Source organism: Suricata suricatta, chromosome 10 (assembly GCF_006229205.1).
Source record: "Suricata suricatta isolate VVHF042 chromosome 10, meerkat_22Aug2017_6uvM2_HiC, whole genome shotgun sequence".
NCBI lineage: Eukaryota > Metazoa > Chordata > Mammalia > Carnivora > Herpestidae > Suricata > Suricata suricatta.
In genome coordinates this window covers 7,427,680-7,439,088 of record NC_043709.1, presented here as the reverse complement: position 1 = coordinate 7,439,088, position 11,409 = coordinate 7,427,680, and the positions used below count along the sequence as shown (strand labels likewise).

Here is an 11,409-nt window from a genome sequence, read left to right as displayed (position 1 = left end):
GTGAGCAGGGGAGGGTCAGAGAGAGAGGGAGACACAGAATCTGAAGCAGGCTCCAGGCTCTGAGCTAGCGGTCAACACAGAGCCCGATGCAGGGCTTGAACCCATGAACCATGAGATCATGACCTGAGCCGAAGCCAGACGCTTAACCAACTGAGCCACCCAGGCGTCCCAAATATATCCATTTTTAACCTTGGGCCCTTGGGCGTATTATCCCCTCATGTGTTCTCCCTGGAGAGTAACAGGCTCACTTCTTCCAGGAACCCAGCACGATGTTGGGGGAAAGGACAGCACTTGGAATCAGAAGACCTCTCCCTGTCTGCATCCTACTCTGTCACTGGTGCGCATCTACAAAGGAGCCATTTAACCATTTTGAACCTGTCTGCACATTGCCAAAATGGAGATCATCTGCCTAATTCATCTCAGAGGTAGGAATTGAGTACGAAGTAAGAGGTATAGATGTTACACTGTTTTACAAACCACAAAGCAACATATAAGGACAAACATCACATCCATGCACTAGTGTTCAGCAGGTGCCTGTACGCAATGTTTGTGAAATAAATTAGTATCTCGAATATTCCTGGAGTGCAGATCAATGAGGGCTCTAGGTGGCTACAACTTAGAAGCCTCAATGGCTACATTACTTCAAACAATGTGGAAAGATTTACCTGTTTACATCAAAACTGCTTGGCTAGTAAGGGTTTGAATTGATTTTTAAAGTTGTGGGTTATCAAAATACCTTTTACCTCTTCTCCTTCCTGCTGCCTTTAAATCATTTTCCTGTCTGTTGGCAATTCCACCAGACGATGCACAGAAACAAGGGAGTCAACTGTGGATCAGTCAATTTTGCAAGTTTTTATTAGTGCCAATAAAGACCCAGAAAGCAGTGGATGCTACTGGCCAAAAAATGTCCTCTGTTTCCTGGATTTCAATTTCTATTGATATTGAGAGCTACTGGCTTTATGATCTGGCCAAGATTATAAATTATGGATGACAAATTTAAAATGCAGGCATACGCTTGGGGAAAAGAAAAAGTAAAAGAATGTATTTTCAGCAAGATACTTCCTACTCCTTCTTTGCTTTTATAGATTAAAAAGGTCCTCTGAGGTAGCACTCCACCAAGTTCAAGTCAGAGATCCTATTCAGATTGCTAAGCAGGTCTAAGAATGCTTCTGTTTTTGGTTTAATGAAGAACAAACTGCACTAAGCATCTCTGACAGCAGAGATTTACAATGACGGTATAGGAGGCTGACTGCAAGGCCCTCTGGTGGCCTAGGGTTTTCCGTGTCTGCAATTGCAAAATGAAACAAACTAAAGAAAAAACCACCCAGCCATTTTCTGTCAAATAGGAGCTTACGTATATATTACAAAGTCAGCAAAGTGGATATATGCTAAGTGAAAGAAGTCAAAAGAAAGACAAATACCCAATGATTTTACGCATATGTGGAATTCAAGAAAAAATAGATGAACATAGAGGGGAAAATAAAAAAGAAGCAAATCATGAAATAGACTATAGAGAACACACTAAGGGTTGCTGGAGGGGAGGTGGGTTGGAGGATGGGGGTAAATGGGTGATGGGTATTAAGGGGGGCACTTGTGAGGCACCTGGGTGGCTCAGTTGGTTAAGCATCTGACTTGGGCTCAGGTCATGAGCTCATGGTTCATGGGTTTGAGCCCCATGTTGGGCTCTGTGGTGACAAGCTCAGAGTCTGGAGCCTGCTTCGGATTCTATCTCTCCATCTCTGCCCCTTCCCCGTTCATGCTCTGTCTCTCTCTCTCTGTCTCTCTCAAAGTAAATAAACATTAAAAAAAAAAAAGGAGGGCACTTGTTGGGATGAGCACTGGGTGTTATATGTAAGTGATGAATCACTAAATTCTTTTACTCCTGAAACTAATATTACACCATATGTTAACTAGAATTTAAATAAAAACAAGAAACATTAAAAAAAATCAACGAAGATAAATTGCGCAAGTTGTCCTTGATTTCAAAAGCTTCATAATCATAAAGCATTTCTACAGAGACCGCTGCCCAACGTGAGCCCATGTTTATGGTGATTCACAAAATGATCAACAGCAAGTCCCTGGCCTCTGGGATGTGCCATCTGACAAAGGCACAGGGATGGGGATGCAGATGTAGGAGCAGAGGTCGAAGGGGAGAAGCGTGGAAAGTGCACGGGCTTTGGGATCTTTGTGGGAGGATTAAGTAATATGTGTAAAGCATCTAGTATGACAACCGGTGCATAGTAGGTGCTCAGGAAATGGTAGCTATTATTACCATGCTTTAGGATGAGGAATTTAAGTGATCTCGGCCACTGGCTGGACAAAATCAGATTTTCAGCTCTAAACTCCTATAGCACTTTCGATAATAAATACCTCATCTCATTGTGTATGTCATAGGATTGTTGTGAGAATTACAAGAAAAAGCACGCAAGGCCCAGCCTGGGGCACACCGGGCCTCTTCCCTGTCATACTCTGGATGGAATTTCTCCTGTGGCTTGTCCAGGCAGAGGTGAGCAGAGAAAGAGTGCTTACACAGTCCAAAGTGACGATGAACATTAAGGAACAGATAGGATGAAGTTTTAATTTAATAACAGAATGTCACAGTAGGCATACCTTTTGACCCAGGAACTGGATTCCTGGAAATTTTTCTTAACAAAATAATCAGAAAGGGTTAAAAGGTGCATAGATTAAGGATTTTATCACCATATTTAAAATAGCAAAAAACAACCCAGAAGTCTGCCAATAAGAGTCTAACTAACTAATGATACACTCACACGGTATAATCCTATGAAGCAGCTAAAATTATGATATAGATATTTGATAGTAAATGTATATTTGAGATGAAATTTTACGAAATTTATTTGAAAAACTATAAATATGTGTGTATTTTAAGTTTATATATATGTATATACTTAAACAAGTTTGAAAAGATATACTAAAATATTAGCAGTGATTTCTAGACATTATGAAATGTAAGTATTTATACATACATAGGAATATAGCTTTATTCTCTTCTATATTTTCTAATTTTTATAATGACTATGTATTCTTTTAATAAGAAGAAAGAAAAGCAGGGTTCCTGGGTGGCACAGCTGGTTAAGTAACCAGGTCTTGACTTTGGCTCCGGTCATGATCTCCTGGTTCGTGAGTTCAAGCCCTATATCAGGCTCTGCACTGACAGTGGGGAGCCTGCTTGGGGTTCTCTCTCTTTCCCCACTCCTTCCCTGCTTGTGCTCTCAAAATAAATAAACTTAAGAAAAAAAGCAAGAAAAGCTAAAAGAAAAATTTTAAACCAAAATAGAAAATACTATTATCTTCAAGCAGCACAAGCCAGTGAAAGATTACTGGATAGACTACCAAGGAGGTATGAATTCTTATTTCTGACTCTCCAATCTTTTGCTACAAGACCTAAGCCAGATCTGTGTCTCAATCTCCCCATCTATACAGTACAGAAGTTTCCTTTTAGTAAATCTCACAATAGAGAATAAAATGAGAACACATCAGAAAAAAAATTGTAAATGCCACACCTAGTTCCCTTTCCCTTAAGTCTTTACTCCATATATATATATATTTTTTTTTTAAATCTTATTTATTTTTATTTTTTTTAGTAATCTCTACCCCAAGGCAGTGTTTGAACTCAGGACCCTGAGATCAACAGTCACATGCTCTTCTGACTGAGCCACCCCAGGCACCCCTGCTCTAGTAATTTTTAACACACTAGAAAATGCATGAGAAAGTACTCAGGGTTTTAGCCTCAACTAGGCTCCAAACTGTTTTCCAAGTAAACATGTCCATATTGATCAGGATAAAGTGTAAGTGTAAACTGCTTTGCTGGCCTATCTCCGTAGAGGTGAAACTAATGATTCGTGTTATGTCTAATTGTAAAAGTATGGGCAAAATTAGATTTTAATTTCAGAGTATAGGGAATGTATCTTCTGTCTTTAGATCCACGTATAATGGAGCAAAACTGTCAAGAAAAATGGGGACCATGATCACCTCTTTTCCCGTATTGCAGGCGGTCAGTGACCTGATGACGCTCTACCCCTCCCCTATTCCAACACGTGTTCGACTCTGAGATCGAGGTTGGGATGTGTCTGGATCTAATTCAGTCAATGCACGAGTAACCAGCCATCGTCCTGTTCTACTTTGTAAGTGCGATTTATTTCTTCCGTCCAGCCACCTGGGCGGCTCAGTCGGTGAAGCATCCAACTCTTGCTTTCGGCTCAGGTCATGGTCTCACAGTTTGTGAGTTCAAGCCCTGTGTCCACAGCTAGCTTAGGATTCTCTCTCTCCCTGTCTCATGGCCCTTCCCCTGCTCATGTGGGCTCTCTCAAAATAAACAAACAAACATTAAAAAAAAAAAGGCCCTTTATCCAGTTCTTGGTGTGTTCCTAATCCAAATGTTGATCTGATCACACAGACGAAGACAGAGTTAGCCCAACTTCCCCGCGCTCCTGACGCAACTCCTGAACTGAACGCTCCTCAGAATTCATCAGTGGTAAATTCCAAGTTGTTTTTTTTCTGTCTCCCATGCTGAACAATGAGTTACATGAAGGCAGAGACTGGGCATTATTCATCTGGATAATCCCAGCAATTGGTATAATTCTTGGATATGGTAGGCAATCCTTCCTGAATAAATGGATAAACTGTTATTCCTAGAAGAGGAAGCTGTAATTTAATAAGGTTCTCCGTACCTACACAGGGAATCACCTGCTCGCTGAGCATCTGCTCCGCCAGTGGGTTCAACAGAAACCAAAGCAAAACAAGGATGAAATACATTAAAGAATTTGGTAAGTGATACCATACCACAAGGTAGATACTTTTGGTGACTCCAACCAAAGCAAAGAAATAATGAATCTTTAAAGGATAAACAAGTCAACTGACTAGCAAAAGAAAGTATACTTCAAAAAAGTGTGATAATTAAGGCAAAGAAATCTGAAGAACTGAAAATCAACCACCAAGCAAACAACAGAGTGCAAGAATTCTAAAAACATGTTAACTCTTTTATTTATTTTTTAAAGTAATTCTACACCCAAGGTGGGGCTCGCATTCATGACCCCGAGATCAAGAGTTGCATGCTTTACTGACTGAGCCAGCCAGACACCCCTAAAAACCTGTAAACTGTTAAATAACAGATCAATTTAATTAGAGAAAGGTTAACCTTGTCTTTAAAAAGAATTTTTAAAAAATTTTTTTATTTATTTCTGAAAAAGAGACAGAGTGAGGGAAGGCGGTGGGGGGGCGGGGAGAGAGAGAGAGAGAGAGAGAGAGAGAGAGAGAGAGAGAGAATCCGAAGCAGGCTCCAAGCTCTGAGCTGTCAGCACAGAGCCCAATGTGGGGCCTCAACTCACGAACTGTGAGATCCTGACCTGAGCCAAAGTCGGACACTTGACAACTGAGCCACCCATGCGCCCCGAGCCTGTCTTAAGCCAAAGATGCTCATGCAACAACTGAGTGCCTACCGTGAGTGAGACATTCTGCTACTTCTTTAAAACTCATTTCCTGTCCAAGGGTGCCTGGGTGGCTCAGTTGCTTAAACATCTGACTCTTGGTTTCTGCTCAGTTTATGATCTCTTTGTTTGTGAGTTCGAGCCCAGTGTCAGGCTCTACGCTGACAGTGTGGGGCCTGCTAGGGATCCTGTCTCTCTCTCTCTGCCCCTTCCCTGCATATGTGTGCTTGCTCTATCTCCCTCTCTCTCTAAAAAAATAAAATTTATTTTTAAAAAAGGACTCATTTCCTGGGGCGCCTGGGTGGCTCAGTTGGTTGGGCGGCTGACTTCGGCTCAGGTCATGATCTCACAGCTCGTGAGCCCTGCACTGGGCCCTGTGCTGATAGCTCGGGGTCTGTATCCTGCTTCAGATTCTGTGTCTCTCTGCCCCTCCCCCACTCACACTGTCTCCCAAAAATAAATAAACATTTAAAAAATTTATAAAAAAGGACTCATTTCCTGTCCTGAAAAGAGCTTGTATCTTGGGGAAGACAGATACAGACGGCCTACTGCAACTCAAAATACGATGTACAAGGTGTGATGACAGACATACCTGTACAGAAGGCTTTGGCGGGGGAGGAGCAAGCGGGAGGGAGCAAACTTCCAGAAAGGCTTCCGGGAAGAACTGATGACTGGCCTGGGCAGGAATTCACCAGAAATAGGAGCAAGAGGATTCCCGACACACTGGACAGCATAAATGAAGACATCAAGGCAAGAAATAGCCTCAGTGGATTCAAGGAACCATTCTTGGACACAGAGGCCACAGGCTTCCTTTGAGCCTTGTGGTGTCATATTGGGGTACAGACAGTTCATTACAGAAAGAATTACACATCTTCACTTGCAGGCCCCTCTAGGTTGTAAAAGAGAACCACACACTCATTTAGAAGCCTTACTTTTAAGGACATCTGATGAATGTGGTGTGGCAGTGTAGAAAGTTCTGGAGTCGGCCTAAATTTTAAATCCTGATCCCCATTCACTAGGTACATTGACCTTAGGTAAGTTACTCTTAGGACTTAACTGACTCGTCTGTGAATAGGAATGATCCTCATCTATTTAGAGTTACTACGACGACATCAAGATGTATGCAAATCAATAGTGCCCGGCGTTTTGGAGGCACTGAGCGCATGGAGGTTCCATTGCCCATTTTCAAACCAGGGTTTCTTTCCCTTTTCGTGCCATCACAGACTGGACCTCATTTACTGGGTTCCACGGTTTACCACCAAGTCTGTGTGCCTGTCACCCATTTTTGAGCATGCCTTCTCTGAGGGCGGTGCTAGGGACTGGTACCTTGTCCCCTCCTCCTCTGACTTCCATTTTCACTTTCTGTCTTTAAATAGTAATGTTCCTTCTTGCCTTCTCTTGCCCAGCCCATGGAAAACTTTTTTTCTTTTCCATTATATCCCACTGAACATACTTTTCAGGGGCTACCAGTACGCCCCCCAAACAGCTGCACTCACCCAATGCCCTTTCATTCTTGTGGTGGTAAAAGCCCTGTAAGTCAGTCATGTTTACTGCATTTGTAAATATCCGTAAGTGAGCCTTTGTCTATGTTTGCTATTCTGCTGACATTTAACATCACCAGGCAAGTCACGCAGCAGCCCAGAGGGAGGGCTTTCCTTAGATGTGTGGCTTTTGACCCCATGAAGTCACAATTTTTTAGCTTTTCTGGAGAGCCAAGATGAGATACTAACTCAGCCAGTGACTTTCTACTATTGAACCGGTATGTATTTCCCGGATTAATTGATAAGTGTTTGGGCGACTTAATCTGAATACTTAATGACACATTCCAATTACTGGATTTGGCTTCTCTTTTGGGGAGGTACACCGAAAGGCTCCCAGAAAGGACATGTTCACAATGTAAACAAATGGAAAGAGGAAATGCTGCCCCAAAGTAAAATCTAGTTGAATTTCTTGGTTCAAACAGCATTTATCTGATGGATGTTTTGGTGACAGATGTTAACTAGGCTTACTGTGATCATTTTGCAATATATAAATATATGTCATTATATTGTTTACCTAAAACTAATGTTAAAAACACAGCATTTATTAAGCACATATATATATCATGTACTGTGCCAGATGCACATCTATAGCTCTCCATCTGTCCAACAGAAAGCATTACCTTGCAGGGCTGTTCTGAGGATTAAGTAAGGATTCAGGAAGATACCTATCTATCCGTATCTATCTATACACAGATATATCTATCTCTATATATCCATCTATAGATCCATACTATAGCCTCGCGGATTTGTATCTATGTAAATATGTATTACAGCCCTGTGAGGTAATCATTTCCATCAGACAGATGAAGACACAGATTCAGAAAGGTGAGCAACTGACCGGTCTGTGGCCACGATACTATTAAGTAATAGATGAAAATCTAGACCCAGGTCTGACTCAAAACCTAGAGTGCATTCTACTCACTGCACTACAGGTGCATCTATTCAAGCAGCCATATCCCTCAACAATAATAATCATATTATGATGAGAGTCATTGCTAACATTTATCTAGCTCTTCTCATGTGGCAAGCACCGTGCTAAGCAATTTGAATATATGATCTGTTTAATCATCACAATCACCCTCTGAGGTAGCTTTATCAAAATCTCCATTTCACAGCCAAGGAAACTAAGTTTTAGACAAGTTCGTAATTGCTTTGTTCTCACAGCTGGTAAGAAGTGGGGCCAGTGTTGAACCTAAGCCTCACTCCAGAGCCCGATCTTCCCATCGTCATCCTTGACCGCAGGAAACTAAACTAGTCTTGGCTCCAGCCACGCAAGTCATTTGATAGTTCGGTGTCAATTTCCTTGTTAATTAAATGGGGACATTGTTCCCTGTCCCTCCAGAGACACTGGGATTATAAGATGAGAAGTACTGACTCTTGAGGAAGACAAACGCTATATAAACCCAGGAACGGTCACATGCTCACTCAGACTTTCCCTCTGTCGAGATCACAGAGGGACTGAGCTCTCAAACATCTCTGAAGCGGGTGGTATTATCTCCACTCATCAAAAAGCTGAAGCACAAGATGATACAATTTGCTAGTCGGTCGGTGGTAGAACTGGGAATAAAACCCAAGATTCTAACTCCCACTGCTTAAAATCTTATGGTCAGGCTTATTTTTGCATTTCAAATTTAATAGTAAAATTAAGAGGGTAAAAATATTAGTGCCCACTTCAAAACACAGATTAAATACTTACAGAAATTAAGTTTTCTACTGCAATGACACTAATATAATCCCAAGGGCTCTTATCCTCACATTCTAGAGAAACTGCATAATGAATCAAAAATAAAAATTTTCCATTTCTACAGTACAGACTTCAGCTCCTTAGTTTTCTCAAATAACTTATTATTAGTCAAAGGTTACAAAACTGGGTGAGTCACTACCTAGTTTCAACTAGTGAGTCTGTAAGCTTCCACAGGGAATATAAAACCTCAGTATTAAATTTTTCATGCATAAAATCAGAAAAAAGCATCAAACAGATTTTCATATCATAAAATCTCATTTAACTACATAATTTGACTTGGAAATTATTCGAACATACCAACCTAAGCTCAAAATTCAAATTCCAAAGTGACTTGCATAATTAAAACAGCAAAAGTACACATGGCACGTTTATGATCATTCTTCTCCTATATAAAAATAAGTTTTGTGCTTCTCACCCAAGGCTGCCAGACACACAGGAAACTTAAAGTAAAATAAAAAGGAGTAATGAGGGGGAGGGGGAGCCTGGGTGGTTCAGTCGGTTAAGCATCTGACTCTTGCTTTTGGCTCAGGTCTTGCTTGGTCTCATGATCTGGAGAGAGGTCTTGGGCTCTGTGCTGGGCTGCTGGGCATGGAGTCTGATTAGGACTCTCCCTCTCCCTCCGCCCCTCACCTGCTCCTGTGCACGTATGCATGCTCTCTCTCTCTCAAAAAAAAAAAAAAGTAGTAAAGGGGCCAATTCTGTCTTCAATTCTCTGGCTTAAATAGGGGCCGAGTGTTCATTTAGTTCGCAGATTATAAGCCCCTCCTAATTCTTGCTTTCTAGAACACACAACCATCATTCAGTTATTAGGAGTTTGATCATTACATGTTTTGAAATTATCACAGGAACCAGAAAGGAAATAAAAGAAAGAAATCTCCACTTTCAAAACTGAGCTAAAATAATGGAATCCACAGATACGTCATTGTTCCTCTTGGACTCTGGCTGAATCAGACTCATGCATGAAAAACGTATTGTTTGCTTATAGGGACAAAAACTAAGCCAAAGGGACCCAAAGAGATGTTCGCCTAATGACCAGAGTTTCCTTCTTGGGTGGCCTGAGAGGTCCAAATCCACCCCTAGCTACATAATTAAAGTCTTACCACCTCAACACGTGTTAGGAGGCGAAAGGAGAGGATGACATGTGGGACACTCAGTATTCTCAGGGGTGATTTTAATGCATTGGTCCAACTTTCCTTCTGAGAAAAATCTTTTCTTGGTTTCTATCCTTGAAATCAATCATAGTTTCTGTTGAGTCAGGGGCTCTAAGACCTCTCAGACTTTAATGTATGAATCACTCAGGGATCCTGTTAAGCCTCGGACTGTGACTCAGAAGGTCTGCGGCCACGTGCCCGGCGAGCTCCCGTGTGGGGTCCGTGCGGCTGCTGGACGCAGGCACTCCAGCTGGGAGGCTGTAAGTGATGTTTCCAAACAGAAAGCACCGCAATCAGATGCTTATTCTCAAAACATACAGCCTTCACCAGGAGTTTGTAAAGGGAGAGAATATTCCAGAGCCTAAACAAGGTATCTGCTCCCTCTCCCTTTTCTATGATTTTTACCACCTGGTTACTTGAATGTGAGAGTTGAATAAAAGCAACTTTTTAAAATGTCTTTTGTGCTGACAGTTTATTGGGGCTTGAGTTGCCGGGGCTTGTGTGGATAAGCATAAAACTTCAAGCCTTTTGTAATGAAAAGACTGATTCAAAATAAATATTTTTTAATTATGTCAAGTACTAACGAATAAGTGATGTTTACAAATAGTTCATAAGAGAATCATTTGGGATGAACTGTTTTCATTTTCCCACAAAAATAAATAGCTCAGATACTAAAGATGCCACTTTCCTTAAGGAGAAGGAAAAAAGCTCAACACAAATGAAGTCACGCCCGGGGCACAATCATACTATGGTTATTGAGGAAAACACCAAGATTAAGACCGATGGAAGTCTACGAGGATAATTACATGGCATTAAGTGTGTTCCTAGAACCTGGGGGCTCAGGGAAAAAGAACAGCTGGTAAGTTTAAGAAACATTTTAACGGGAAGAGATAACACGAGAGCAACAGTCCATTCCCCTTAAGGAAAACAACAAACACCCACAAACTTTCATTGTTATGTTTTCAATGTTTTCTTTTTGTATCACCATTAGATCAACCTCCCCAACAAAATTCAACCAGCCATCCTAAAAATTAAGTTGTCGACAGGTCCAGCTGGCTCTGTTCCATGTTTACCCTTAGACGCTTTTCCAGCCAATGAGGGTAAAATTCACGGAGCAGGCAGCCAAGAATAAAGAGAATCACTTCCCTTCACACGGAAGGAAGCCCGCATCCTGAGCACCTTCCTGCACCTGGTGGGGCTACGGGCCTCAGTGCTGGCGAGCATTCTTCAGCCCCATCACTGTGAGGGTGGCGGCCGTCAGTTTCTCATAAACAAGGAACATGAGAGCAGCGGTGAGGACCGTCTGCAGCAGTTTGGCTTCAAGGCCTTTGTAGAGTCCCATTATTCCAAAACGCCTGAAAGGAAAGAGGTTTGAAAAATATGTATAAGGTTTGCTTCGTTAAAGTCAACTCCTGCATCAAAGAAGCATGCCACAGTGGCAACCGCTCAGCCCTGGGCGGGTACATTCCAATACCCTCAGTGGACGCCTGCAACTGTGGTTAGTACTGAACCCCCTATTTTTTTCC

At 41.8% G+C, this 11,409-nt stretch overlaps 1 protein-coding gene and 1 long non-coding RNA gene across 2 annotated transcripts in view; one reads left to right on the top strand and one right to left on the bottom strand.

The window, feature by feature from the left end:
* The first annotated feature begins 256 nt into the window (after nucleotides 1–256).
* Nucleotides 257–4,219, top strand: LOC115303807. Its single transcript, XR_003914248.1, has 3 exons — nucleotides 257–425; nucleotides 2,395–2,506; nucleotides 4,013–4,219. It is a non-coding gene; the product is annotated as an uncharacterized LOC115303807 (long non-coding RNA).
* A 6,117-nt stretch (nucleotides 4,220–10,336) lies between these two features.
* Nucleotides 10,337–11,409, bottom strand: part of SLC25A17 (solute carrier family 25 member 17) — a 45,015-nt gene continuing 43,942 nt past the window's right edge. The window contains exon 9 of the mRNA XM_029953732.1: nucleotides 10,337–11,238. Coding sequence (XP_029809592.1) covers nucleotides 11,091–11,238 — 148 coding nt within the window. The 3' untranslated portion in view covers nucleotides 10,337–11,090. The remainder of the gene's footprint in view (nucleotides 11,239–11,409) is intronic.